Genomic DNA, 15,199 nt, shown 5'->3' with positions numbered 1-15,199 from the left:
ACTGTACCCTACTCTGTTGTGCTGTGCTCTGCTGAACTGTACCCTACTCTATTGTACTGTACTCTACTGAACTACACCCTACTCTATTGTACTGTGCTCTACTGAACTGTACCCTGTTCTTCTGTACTGTACTGTACTGAACTGTACCCTACTCTATTGTAATGTGCTCTACTGAACTGCACCCTGCTCTTCTGTACCCTACTGTACTGTTACCCTACTCTACTGTACTCTACCGTACTGTACCCTACTCTATTTTACTGTGCTCTGCTGAACAGTACAGTCCTCTATTTACTGTACCCTGCTCTATTGTACCCTACTCTACTGTACTGTACTGTACCCTACTCTATTGCACTGTGCTGTGCTGTACTGTACCCTACCCTATTGTACTGTGCTCTTCTGAACTGTAACCTACTCTATTGTACTGTGCTCAACTTAACTAAACCCTCTATTGCACTGTCCTCTACTGTACTTAACCCTACTCTACTGCACTCTACTCTACTGTTCCCTTCTCTACTGTACTGTGCTCTAGTTAGCTAAACCCTACTCTACTGTACTCTAATTTAATGTATTGTACTGTATTCAACTGAACGGTACCCTACTCAATTGTATTGTGCTCTACTGTACTGTTCCCTACTCTATTGTAGTGTGCTCAACTTACAGTGGGGGGAAAAAGTATTTGATCCCCTGCTGATTTTGTACGTTTGCCCACTTACAAAGAAATGATCAGTCTATAATTTTAATGGTAGGTTTATTTGAACAGTGAGAGACAGAATAACAACAAAAAAATCCAGAAAGACGCATGTCAAAAATGTTATAAAATGATTAGCATTTTAATGAGGGAAACAAATATTTGACCCCTCTGCAAAACATGACTTAGTACTTGATGGCAAAACCCTTGTTGGCAATCACAGAGGTCAGACGTTTCTTGTAGTTGGCCACCAGGTTTGCACACATCTCAGGAGGGATTTTGTCTCACTCCTCTTTGCAGATCTTCTCCAAGTCATTAAGGTTTCCAGGCTGACGTTTAGCAACTCGAACCTTCAGCTCCCTCCACAGATGTTCTTCTTCTTGAGCCACCGTGTGTTTTGGGTCATTGTCATGCTGGAATACCTATCCACGACCCATTTTCAATGCCCTGGCTGAGGGAAGGAGGTTCTCACCCAAGATTTGACAGTACATGGCCCCGTCAAATGATGCGGTGAAGTTGTCCTGTCCCCTTAGCAGAAAAACACCCCGAAAGCATAATGTTTCCACCTCCATGTTTGACGGTGAGGATGGTGTTCTTGGGGTCATAGGCAGCATTCCTCCTCTTCCAAACACGGCGAGTTGAGTTGATGCCAAAGTGCTCCATTTTGGTCTCATCTGACCACAACACTTTAACCAGTTGTCCTCTGAATCATTCAGATGTTCATTGGCGAACTTCAGACGGGCATGTATATGTGCTTTCTTGAGCAGGGGACCTTGCGGGCGCCTCAGGATTTCAGTCCTTCACGGCGTAGTGTGTTACCAATTGTTTTCTTGGTGACTATGGTCCCAGCTGCCTTGAGATCATTGACAAGATCCTCCCGTGTAGTTCTGGGCTGATTCCTGACCGTTCTCATGATCATTGCAACTCCACGAGGTGAGATCTTGCATGGAGCCCCAGGCTGAGGGAGATTGATAGTTCTTTTGTGTTTCTTCCATTTGAAAATAATCGCACCAAATGTTGTCACCTTGATCACCAAGATGCTTGGCGATGGTCTTGTATCCCATTCCAGCCTTGTGTAGGTCTACAATCTTGTCCCTGACATCCTTGGAGAGCTCTTTGGTCTTGGCCATGGTGAAGAGTTTGGAATCTGATTGATTGATTGCTTCTGTGGACACGTGTCTTTTATACAGGTAACAAGCTGAGATTAGGAGCACTCCCTTTAAGAGTGTGCTCCTAATCTCAGTTTGTTACCTGTATAAAAGACACCTGGGAGCCAGACATATTCTGATTGAGAGGGGGTCAAATACTTATTTCCCTCATTAAAATGCAAATCAATTTATAACATTTTTGACATGCGTTTTTCTCGATATTTTTGTTGTTATTCTGTCTCTCACTGTTCAAATAAACCTAACATTAAAATTATAGACTGATCATTTCTTTGTCAGTGGGCAACCATACAAAATCAGCAGGGGATCAAATACTTTTTTCCCCCCACTGTATCTGTACCCTACTCTGTTGTACTGTACTGTAGACTACTCGACTGTACTGTGCTCTACTGAACAATACTGCTCTATTGCACTGTACTCTAATGAACTGTACCCTACACTACAGTACTGTGCTATACTGAACTGTACCCAACTCAATTGCACTGTGCTCTACTGAACTGTACACTACTCTATTGCACTGTGCTCTACTGAACTGTAGCCTACTTTACTGTACTCTACTGTACTCTAGTTGAATGTATTGCACAGTGGTCAACTGAACTGCACCCTACTCTTTTGTACTGTACTCTACTGTACTGTACCCTACTCTTCTGTACTGTGCTCTAGTGAACTATACCCTACTCTATTGCACTGTGCTCTACTGCACTGTGCTCAACTGAACTGTGCCCTACTCTATTGTACTGTACTCTATTGTACTGTACCCTACTCTACTGTACTGTACCCTACTCTACTGTACTGTGATCTACTGAACTATACCCTACTCTACCGTACTGTGCTATTCTGACCTGTACCCTACTCTATTGTTCTGTGCTCTACTGAACTGTACCCTACTCTATTGTACTGTGCTCTACTGAACTGCACCCTACTCTATTGTACTGTGCTCTACTGAACTGCACCCTACTCTATTGTACTGTGTTCTACTGAACTGTATCCTGCTCTTCTATACTGTTCTCTAATGAACTGTACCCTACTCTATTGTAATGTGCTCTACTGAACTGAACCCTAATGTACTGTACCCTACTCTATTGCACTGTGCTCTATTGAACTGTACCATACTCTGTTGTGCTGTGCTCTACTGTACTGTACCCTACTCTACTGTGCTGTGCTCTACTGAACTGCACCCTACTCTATTGTACTGTACTCTTCTGAACTGTACCCTACTCTACTGTACTGTGCTCTACTGTACTGTTCCCTACTCTATTGTACTGTACTCTACTGAACTGTACCCGACTCTATTGCGCTGTGCTCTACTTAACTAAACCCTCTATTGCACTGTCCTCTACTGTACGAAACCCTACTCTACTGCACTCTACTCTACTGTTCCCTACTCTACTGTACTGTACTCTACTGAGCTAAACCCTACTCTACTGTACTCTAATTGAATGTATTGTACTGTATTCTACTGAACGGTACCCTACTCTATTGTACTGTGCTCTACCTAACTGTACCCTGCTCTATTTTACTGTACTCTACTGAACTGAACTCTGCTGTACTCTACTTCAATGTATTGCACTGTGTTCTACTAAACTGTACCCTACTCTACTGTACTGTAGCCTACTCTATTGTACTGTGCTCCACTGAACTATTCCCTACTCTATTGAGCTGTGCTCTAATGAATTGTACCATACTCTACTTTACTGTTCCCTTCTCTATTGCACTGTGCTCTACTGAACTGTACCCTACTCAACTGTATTGTACCCTACTCTATTGTACTGTGCTCTACTGAACTATACCCTACTCTATTGTACTGCGCTCTACTGAACTATACTCTACTCTTTTGCACTGTGCTCTACTGAACTGTACCCTACTCTACTGTACTGTACCCTACTCTATTGTACTGTGCTCTACTGTACTATACCCTACTCTTTTGCACTGTGCTCTACTAAACTGTACCCTACTCTACTGTACTGTACCCTACTCTATTGTACTGTGATCTACTGGACTGTACCCTACTCTACTGTACTGTACTGAATTGTACTCTGCTGTACTCTAGTTGAATGTATTGCACTGTGTTCTACTGAACATTACCCTACTCTATTGCACTGTGCTCAACTCAACTGTACCCTACTATATTGTACTGCACTCTACTTTACCCTATTCTACTGTACTGTACCCTACTCTCTTGTACTGTGCTCATATGCTCTAAATTTGACCAACTGACTTGTTAGACAGGTGGCATCCTATGAAGGTGTCACGTTGAAAGTCACTGAGCTCTTCAGTAAGGCCATTCTACTGCCAATGTTTGGCTATGGAGATTGTATGGCTGTGTGCTTGTTTTTATACACGTCAGCAACAGGTGTGGCTGAAAAAGCCGAATCCACTCATTTGAAAGAGTGTCCACATACTTTTGTATATATAGTTTATATGTCTAAAATAATAGTTACCGTACTGCTTACTGAAGTCAGATCATACTTTGGAAAGATTGTTGCTCTGACTGCATTTGTCTTTATATAAATGTATGTAAATTCTAACTGAATGGAGTCAACATATGTAAAATATACTTTTATCACAACGTTACAGCATCAGCTGAATTACCAGGCATGTTTCCAGATGTTTTGTGCTTTATTTTCACAGCTCTTCCCAAATCTACTCTGACTGTAAAGCCAAGCCCTGCATACACTAGAGAGAAAGTCACTCTGATGTGTTCAACGCGGTCTGACAGTAGCTGGAACTATCAGTGGTACAAAGACAGGAATTATAATGTAGTGTCCCAGTCTGACAGACATACTATAACAGGAGACACCCTCACCATCAGTAGAGCTGCTGAGTCTGACCAGGGTCGGTACTGGTGTGAAGGGAACAGAGTGTCTAGACCCACATCTTCACAACCAAGTGATCCTGTCACTCTCTCTGTAAAAGGTAAGTTACTTCGTGTTTTTTGTCATAAAGATGGCCACTATTTATATTGTGTCATAAGTCTTAGTTAAAGTATTGGGACAGTGTTGGGACAGTATTGGGACAGTATTGGTACAGTGTTGTTCTGTGAAGTCTCCAAATTCCAAAGCAATAACAAACATATTGTTAATTTAGTATAGTACAGAGTCATTGTTTATACACCTATTTCTATTGAGAAGAGTCTGTCCTGTACACTGACTCCTAAACTTCATGTTTGAACATAAAGGAAAACATTTATATAGAGGTTCCATCTTTGTATCTGTGCCATTATGGTGTCTGTTACAACACGGGCAGCACATCTACATGTTAATGTTGCATGGTCCATGTTCTACCAACTGTGTTACAGAGGACCACCATGTGGGTAGTGGACACTTCAGGAAAAAGAGTAGAGTATTGAGATGAATAGCCAACAGGGGGCTCCAACCCTCCAAGACCCCAAACATTGACATCAATTTGACCAAAACAGTAATACTACTATATACTACTCTACTCTACTGTACCCAACTCTACTGTACTATACTGTACTGTACCCTACTCTATTGTGCTGTGCTCTACTGAACTGTACCCTACTCTACTGTACTGTACCCTACTTTATTGTGCTGTAATCTACTGAACTGTACCCTACTATACTGTACTCAAATGTACTGTACCCAACTCTACTGTACTGTGCTCTTCTGAACTGTACCCTACTCTATTGTTCTGTGCTCTAATGAAATGTACCCTACTCTACTGTACTGTACCCTACTTTATTGTGCTGTAATCTACTGAACTGTACCCTACTATACTGTACTCAAATGTACTGTACCCAACTCTACTGTACTGTGCTCTACTGAACTGTACCCTGCTCTATTTTACTGTGCTCTACTGAACTGCACCCTACTCTACTGTACTCTACTTGAATGTATTGTACTGTTTTCTATTCTACTGTACCCTACTCTAGTGTACTGTGCTCGATTGAACTGTACCCTAATCTATTGAACTGTGCTCTACTGTACTGTACCCTACTCTACTGTACTCTACTGAACTGTGCTCTACTGTACTGTAGTTGAATGTATTGCACTGTACTCTACTGAACTGTACCCTACTCTACTGTACTGTGCTCTACTGAACTACACCCTATTCTATTGTACTGTACCCTACTCTATTGTACTGTACTCTACTGTAATGTACCCTACTCTACTGTACTCTACTGAGCTGTACTCTACTCTAGTTGAATGTATTACACTATACTCTACTGAACTGTTACCTACTGTACTGCGCTCTACTGAACTATACCCTACTCTGTTGTACTGTACTCTACTGTACTCTACTGAACTGTACCCTACTCTACTGTACTGTGCTCTACTGTACTATACCCTACTCTATTGTACTCTGCTCGACAGTACTGTACCCTGGTCCCGTGTGGCTCAGTTGGTAGAGTGATGGTGTTTGTAAAGCCAGGGTTGTGGGTTCGATTCCCACGGGGGACCAGTACGGAGAAGAATGTATGGAATGTATGCATTCACTACTGTAAGTCGCGCTGGATAAGAGTGTCTGCTAAATGACTAAAATGTAAATGTACTGTACTGTAGACTACTCTATTGTACTCTACTGAAGTGTACCCTTCTCTGCTCTACTGTGCTGTAGTCTATTGAACTGTACCCTACTCTATTGCACTGTGCTCAACTGCATTGTACCCTACTCTATTGTACTGTACTTTACTGAACTGTACCCTACTCTACTGTACTGTGCTCTACTGAACTATACCCTACTCTATTGTACTGTACTCTGCTGCACTCTATTGAACTGTAACCTACTCTACTGTACTGTGCTCTACTTAACTATACCCTACCCCATTGCACTGTGCTCTACTGTACTGTGCCCTACTCTATTGTACTGTGCTCCACTGTACTGTTCGCTACTCAAATGTATTGTACCCTACTCTATTGTATTGTGCTCTACTGAAATGTAACCTACTCTATTGTACTGTGCTCTACTGAACTGTACCCTACTCTATTTTAATGTGATCCACTGAACTGTACACTACTATATTGTACTGTGCTCATCTGAACTGTACCCTACAATATTGAACTGTGCACTACTGTACTATACCCCTTCTAAATTGTACTGTACTCTACTGTACTGTACCCTACTGTTCTGTACCCTACACTACTGACCTGTGCTCTACTGAAATATACCCTGCTCTATTGTACTGAACTGTAACCTAATCTACTGTACTGTGCTCTACTGAACTGTACCCCACTCATTTGTACTGTGCTCTACTGTACTGTACCCTACTCTATTGCACTGTGCTCAACTGAACTGTACCCCACTCTATTGTACTGTACTCTACTGTACTGTACCCTATTCAACTGTACTCTACTGTACTGTACCCTACACTACTGACCTTTGCTCTAATGAACTATACCATACTCTATTGTACTGTACTGTACCCTAATCTACTGTACCGTTGTCTGTTGAACTGTACCCTACTCTATTGCACTGTGCTCTACTGTACTGTACCCTGGTCCCGTGTGGCTCAGTTGGTAGAGTGATGGTGTTTGTAACGCCAGGGTTGTGGGTTCGATTCCCACGGGGGACCAGTACGGAGAAGAATGTATGGAATGTATGCATTCACTACTGTAAGTCGCGCTGGATAAGAGTGTCTGCTAAATGACTAAAATGTAAATGTACTGTACTGTAGACTACTCTATTGTACTATACTCTACTGAAGTGTACCCTTCTCTGCTCTAATGAACAGTACTGTAGTCTATTGAACTGTACCCTACTCTATTGCACTGTGCTCAACTGCATTGTACCCTACTCTATTGTACTGTACTTTACTGAACTGTACCCTACTCTACTGTACTGTGCTCTACTGAACTATACCCTACTCTATTGTACTGTACTCTGCTGCACTCTATTGAACGGTAACCTACTCTACTGTACTGTGCTCTACTTAACTATACCCTACCCCATTGCACTGTGCTCTACTGAACTGTACCCTACTCTATTGTACTGTACTCTACTGTACTTTACTGAACTGTACCCTACTCTACTGTACTGTGCTCTACTTAACTATACCCTACCCCATTGCACTGTGCTCTACTGTACTGTGCCCTACTCTATTGTACTGTGCTCCACTGTACTGTTCGCTACTCAAATGTATTGTACCCTACTCTATTGTATTGTGCTCTACTGAAATGTAACCTACTATATTGTACTGTGCTCTACTGAACTGTACCCTACTCTATTTTAATGTGATCCACTGAACTGTACCCTACTCTATTGTACTGTGCTCATCTGAACTGTACCCCACTATATTGAACTGTGCACTACTGTACTGTACCCTACTATATTGTACTGTACTCTACCGTACTGTACCCTACTGTTCTGTACCCTACACTACTGACCTGTGCTCTACTGAAATATACCCTGCTCTATTGTACTGAACTGTAACCCAATCTACTGTACTGTGTTCTACTGTACTGTACCCTACTCATTTGTTCTGTGCTCTACTGAACTGTACCCCACTCTATTGTACTGTACTCTACTGTACTGTACCCTACACTACTGACCTTTGCTCTAATGAACTATACCATACTCTATTGTACTGTACTGTACCCTAATCTACTGTACCGTGCTCTGTTGAACATTACCCTACTCTATTGCACTGTGCTCTACTGTACTGTACCCTACTCTATTGTACTGTGCTCAACTGAACTGTAGCCTACTCTATTGTACTGTTCTGTACCCTACTCAACTGTACTGTACTGTACCCTAATTCTCTGTACTATGCTCTACTGAACTGTACCCTAATCTACTGTACTGTGCTCTACTGAACTATACCCTGCTCTATTGTATTGGTTATCTTATGCTTGTGTGCAGATTCTCTGCCATGGAAACCCATATCATGAAGCTCCCGACGAGCGTTTAATGTGCTGAGTTTGCTTCTAGAGTCAGTTTGGAACGCAGTAGTTAGCGTTTCAACCGATGACAGACTATTTTTACGCGCTCCGCACTTCGGCACTTGACGGTATCGTTCTGTGCGCTTGTGTGGCCTACCATATTGCAGCTGAGCCGTTGTTGCTCCTAGACGTTTCCACTTCACAATAACAGCACTTACAGTTGACCGGGTTAGCTCTAGCATGGCAGAAATATGACAAACTGACTTGTTAGACAGGTGGCATCCTATGACGGTATCACATTGAAAGTCACTGAGCTCTTCAGTAAGGCCATTCTCCTGCCAGTGTTTGTCTATGGAAATTGCATGGCCGTGTGCTTGATTTTATACACGTCAGCAACAGCTGTGGCTGAAAATGCCGAATCCACTCATTTGAAAGGGTGTCCACATACTTTTGCATATATAGTTTATATGTCTAAAATAACAGTTACCGTACTACTTACTGAAGTCAGGCAATACTTTGGAAAGATTGTTGCTCTGACTGCATTTGTCTTTATATAAATGTATGTAAATTCTAACTGAATGGAGTCAACATATGTAAAATATACTTTTATCACAACGTTACAGCATCAGCTGAATTACCAGGCATGTTTCCAGATGTTTTGTGCTTTATTTTCACAGCTCTTCCCAAATCTACTCTGACTGTAAAGCCAAACACTGCATACACTGGAGAGACAGTTACTCTGATGTGTTCAACGCGGTCTGACAGTATCTGGAACTATCAGTGGTACAAAGACAGGAATTATAATGTAGTGTCCCAGTCTGTCAGACACACTATAACAGGAGACACCCTCACCATCAGGAGAGCTGCTGAGTCTGACCAGGGTCGGTACTGGTGTGAAGGGAACAGAGTGTCTAGACCCACATCTTCACAACCAAGTGATCCTGTCTCTCTCACTGTAAAAGGTGAGTTACTTTGTTGTGCTTTATTGATGTTGTTGACTATTTATATTGAGTCAATCATGGTCTGCATGTCAGAATTCTTAGTTACAGTGAGCTCTAAAAATGATTGGGACAGGGAAATATTTTCTGTTGTTCTGTGAATCAATAACAAACACATTGTTAATTTATTATAGTACAGAGTCATTGTTTATACACCTATTTCTATTGAGAAGAGTCTGTCCTGTACACTGACTCCTAAACTTCATGTTTGAACATAAAGGAAAACATTTATATAGAGGTTCCATCTTTGTATCTGTGCCATTATGGTGTCTGTTACAACACGGGAAGCACATCTACATGTTAATGTTGCATGGTCCATGTTCTACCAACTGTGTTACAGAGGACCACCATGTGGGTAGTGGACACTTCAGGAAAAAGAGTAGAGTATTGAGATGAATAGCCAACAGGGGGCTCCAACCCTCCAAGACCCCAAACATTGACATCAATTTGACCAAAACAATAATACTACTATATACTACTCTACTCTACTGTACCCAACTCTACTGTACTATACTGTACTGTACCCTACTCTATTGTGCTGTGCTCTACTGAACTGTACCCTACTCTACTGTACTGTACCCTACTTTATTGTGCTGTAATCTACTGAACTGTACCCTACTATACTGTACTCAAATGTACTGTACCCAACTCTACTGTACTGTGCTCTACTGAACTGTACCCTACTCTATTGTTCTGTGCTCTAATGAAATGTACCCTACTCTACTGTACTGTACCCTACTTTATTGTGCTGTAATCTACTGAACTGTACCCTACTATACTGTACTCAAATGTATTGTACCCAACTCTACTGTACTGTGCTCTACTGAACTGTACCCTGCTCTATTTTACTGTGCTCTACTGAACTGCACCCTACTCTACTGTACTCTACTTGAATGTATTGTACTGTTTTCTATTCTACTGTACCCTACTCTAGTGTACTGTGCTCGATTGAACTGTACCCTAATCTATTGAACTGTGCTCTACTGTACTGTACCCTACTCTACTGTACTCTACTGAACTGTACTCTACTGTACTGTAGTTGAATGTATTGCACTGTACTCTACTGAACTGTACCCTACTCTACTGTACTGTGCTCTACTGAACTACACCCTATTCTATTGTACTGTACCCTACTCTATTGTACTGTACTCTACTGTAATGTACCCTACTCTACTGTACTCTACTGAGCTGTACTCTACTCTAGTTGAATGTATTACACTATACTCTACTGAACTGTTACCTACTGTACTGCGCTCTACTGAACTATACCCTACTCTGTTGTACTGTACTCTACTGTACTCTACTGAACTGTACCCTACTCTACTGTACTGTGCTCTACTGTACTATACCCTACTCTATTGTACTCTGCTCGACAGTGCTGTACCCTGGTCCCGTGTGGCTCAGTTGGTAGAGTGATGGTGTTTGTAACGCCAGGGTTGTGGGTTCGATTCCCACGGGGGACCAGTATGGAGAAGAATGTATGAAATGTATGGAATGTATGCATTCACTACTGTAAGTTGCTCTGGATAAGAGCGTCTGCTAAATGACTAAAATGTAAATGTACTGTACTGTAGACTACTCTATTGTACTATACTCTACTGAAGTGTACCCTTCTCTGCTCTACTGAACAGTACTGTAGTCTATTGAACTGTACCCTACTCTATTGCACTGTGCTCAACTGCATTGTACCCTACTCTATTGTACTCTACTGTACTTTACTGAACTGTACCCTACTCTACTGTACTGTGCTCTACTGAACTATACCCTACTCTATTGTACTGTACTCTGCTGCACTCTATTGAACTGTAACCTACTCTACTGTACTGTGCTCTACTTAACTATACCCTACCCCATTGCACTGTGCTCTACTGAACTGTACCCTACTCTATTGTACTGTACTCTACTGTACTTTACTGAACTGTACCCTACTCTACTGTACTGTGCTCTACTTAACTATACCCTACCCCATTGCACTGTGCTCTACTGTACTGTGCCCTACTCTATTGTACTGTGCTCCACTGTACTGTTCGCTACTCAAATGTATTGTACCCTACTCTATTGTATTGTGCTCTACTGAAATGTAACCTACTATATTGTACTGTGCTCTACTGAACTGTACCCTACTCTATTTTAATGTGATCCACTGAACTGTACCCTACTCTATTGTACTGTGCTCATCTGAACTGTACCCTACTATATTGAACTGTGCACTACTGTACTGTACCCTACTATATTGTACTGTACTCTACTGTACTGTAACCTACTGTTCTGTACCCTACACTACTGACCTGTGCTCTACTGAAATATACCCTGCTCTATTGTACTGAACTGTAACCCAATCTACTGTACTGTGTTCTACTGTACTGTACCCTACTCATTCGTTCTGTGCTCTACTGTACTGTACCCTACTCGTTTGTACTGTGCTCTACTGTTCTGTACCCTACTCTATTGCACTGTGCTCTACTGTTCTGTACCCTACTCTATTGTACTGTGCTCTACTGAACTGTACCCCACTCTATTGTACTGTACTCTACTGTACTGTACCCTATTCAACTGTACTCTACTGTACTGTACCCTACACTACTGACCTTTGCTCTAATGAACTATACCATACTCTATTGTACTGTACTGTACCCTAATCTACTGTACCGTGCTCTGTTGAACATTACCCTACTCTATTGCACTGTGCTCTACTGTACTGTACCCTACTCTATTGTACTGTGCTCAACTGAACTGTAGCCTACTCTATTGTACTGTTCTGTACCCTACTCAACTGTACTGTACTGTACCCTAATTCTCTGTACTATGCTCTACTGAACTGTACCCTAATCTACTGTACTGTGCTCTACTGAACTATACCCTGCTCTATTGTATTGGTTATCTTATGCTTGTGTGCAGATTCTCTGCCATGGAAACCCATATCATGAAGCTCCCGACGAGCGTTTAATGTGCTGAGTTTGCTTCTAGAGTCAGTTTGGAACGCAGTAGTTAGCGTTTCAACCGATGACAGACTATTTTTACGCGCTCCGCACTTCGGCACTTGACGGTATCGTTCTGTGCGCTTGTGTGGCCTACCATATTGCAGCTGAGCCGTTGTTGCTCCTAGACGTTTCCACTTCACAATAACAGCACTTACAGTTGACCGGGTTAGCTCTAGCATGGCAGAAATATGACAAACTGACTTGTTAGACAGGTGGCATCCTATGACGGTATCACATTGAAAGTCACTGAGCTCTTCAGTAAGGCCATTCTCCTGCCAGTGTTTGTCTATGGAAATTGCATGGCCGTGTGCTTGATTTTATACACGTCAGCAACAGCTGTGGCTGAAAATGCCGAATCCACTCATTTGAAAGGGTGTCCACATACTTTTGCATATATAGTTTATATGTCTAAAATAACAGTTACCGTACTACTTACTGAAGTCAGGCAATACTTTGGAAAGATTGTTGCTCTGACTGCATTTGTCTTTATATAAATGTATGTAAATTCTAACTGAATGGAGTCAACATATGTAAAATATACTTTTATCACAACGTTACAGCATCAGCTGAATTACCAGGCATGTTTCCAGATGTTTTGTGCTTTATTTTCACAGCTCTTCCCAAATCTACTCTGACTGTAAAGCCAAACACTGCATACACTGGAGAGACAGTTACTCTGATGTGTTCAACGCGGTCTGACAGTATCTGGAACTATCAGTGGTACAAAGACAGGAATTATAATGTAGTGTCCCAGTCTGTCAGACACACTATAACAGGAGACACCCTCACCATCAGGAGAGCTGCTGAGTCTGACCAGGGTCGGTACTGGTGTGAAGGGAACAGAGTGTCTAGACCCACATCTTCACAACCAAGTGATCCTGTCTCTCTCACTGTAAAAGGTGAGTTACTTTGTTGTGCTTTATTGATGTTGTTGACTATTTATATTGAGTCAATCATGGTCTGCATGTCAGAATTCTTAGTTACAGTGAGCTCTAAAAATGATTGGGACAGGGAAATATTTTCTGTTGTTCTGTGAATCAATAACAAACACATTGTTAATTTATTATAGTACAGAGTCATTGTTTATACACCTATTTCTATTGAGAAGAGTCTGTCCTGTACACTGACTCCTAAACTTCATGTTTGAACATAAAGGAAAACATTTATATAGAGGTTCCATCTTTGTATCTGTGCCATTATGGTGTCTGTTACAACACGGGAAGCACATCTACATGTTAATGTTGCATGGTCCATGTTCTACCAACTGTGTTACAGAGGACCACCATGTGGGTAGTGGACACTTCAGGAAAAAGAGTAGAGTATTGAGATGAATAGCCAACAGGGGGCTCCAACCCTCCAAGACCCCAAACATTGACATCAATTTGACCAAAACAATAATACTACTATATACTACTCTACTCTACTGTACCCAACTCTACTGTACTATACTGTACTGTACCCTACTCTATTGTGCTGTGCTCTACTGAACTGTACCCTACTCTACTGTACTGTACCCTACTTTATTGTGCTGTAATCTACTGAACTGTACCCTACTATACTGTACTCAAATGTACTGTACCCAACTCTACTGTACTGTGCTCTACTGAACTGTACCCTACTCTATTGTTCTGTGCTCTAATGAAATGTACCCTACTCTACTGTACTGTACCCTACTTTATTGTGCTGTAATCTACTGAACTGTACCCTACTATACTGTACTCAAATGTATTGTACCCAACTCTACTGTACTGTGCTCTACTGAACTGTACCCTGCTCTATTTTACTGTGCTCTACTGAACTGCACCCTACTCTACTGTACTCTACTTGAATGTATTGTACTGTTTTCTATTCTACTGTACCCTACTCTAGTGTACTGTGCTCGATTGAACTGTACCCTAATCTATTGAACTGTGCTCTACTGTACTGTACCCTACTCTACTGTACTCTACTGAACTGTACTCTACTGTACTGTAGTTGAATGTATTGCACTGTACTCTACTGAACTGTACCCTACTCTACTGTACTGTGCTCTACTGAACTACACCCTATTCTATTGTACTGTACCCTACTCTATTGTACTGTACTCTACTGTAATGTACCCTACTCTACTGTACTCTACTGAGCTGTACTCTACTCTAGTTGAATGTATTACACTATACTCTACTGAACTGTTACCTACTGTACTGCGCTCTACTGAACTATACCCTACTCTGTTGTACTGTACTCTACTGTACTCTACTGAACTGTACCCTACTCTACTGTACTGTGCTCTACTGTACTATACCCTACTCTATTGTACTCTGCTCGACAGTGCTGTACCCTGGTCCCGTGTGGCTCAGTTGGTAGAGTGATGGTGTTTGTAACGCCAGGGTTGTGGGTTCGATTCCCACGGGGGACCAGTATGGAGAAGAATGTATGAAATGTATGGAATGTATGCATTCACTACTGTAAGTTGCTCTGGATAAGAGCGTCTGCTAAATGACTAAAATGTAAATGTACTGTACTGTAGACTACTCTATTGTACTAT

The 15,199-nt window shown here is 41.8% G+C and overlaps 2 protein-coding genes and 3 non-coding genes across 5 annotated transcripts in view; all 5 read left to right on the top strand.

The window, feature by feature from the left end:
• Positions 1-15,199, top strand: part of LOC106591277 (immunoglobulin superfamily member 1) — a 102,573-nt gene that overhangs the window by 74,210 nt on the left and 13,164 nt on the right. The window lies entirely within an intron of this gene.
• Positions 1-15,199, top strand: part of LOC145861833 (neural cell adhesion molecule 1-like) — a 43,241-nt gene that overhangs the window by 15,566 nt on the left and 12,476 nt on the right. Inside the window, exons 4-5 of the mRNA XM_082965446.1 lie at positions 9,371-9,655; positions 13,287-13,571. Coding sequence (XP_082821572.1) covers positions 9,371-9,655; positions 13,287-13,571 — 570 coding nt within the window. The remainder of the gene's footprint in view (positions 1-9,370; positions 9,656-13,286; positions 13,572-15,199) is intronic.
• trnat-ugu (transfer RNA threonine (anticodon UGU)) lies at positions 7,312-7,388 on the top strand. The gene has a single exon. It is a non-coding gene; the product is annotated as a tRNA-Thr (tRNA).
• trnat-ugu (transfer RNA threonine (anticodon UGU)) lies at positions 11,079-11,155 on the top strand. The gene has a single exon. It is a non-coding gene; the product is annotated as a tRNA-Thr (tRNA).
• Positions 14,995-15,071, top strand: trnat-ugu (transfer RNA threonine (anticodon UGU)). Its single transcript has one exon. It is a non-coding gene; the product is annotated as a tRNA-Thr (tRNA).

The sequence above is a fragment of the Salmo salar genome, chromosome 18, assembly GCF_965601325.2.
Source record: "Salmo salar chromosome 18, fSalSal1, whole genome shotgun sequence".
Lineage (NCBI taxonomy): Eukaryota > Metazoa > Chordata > Actinopteri > Salmoniformes > Salmonidae > Salmo > Salmo salar.
This window is presented reverse-complemented; position numbering and strand designations above follow the sequence as displayed.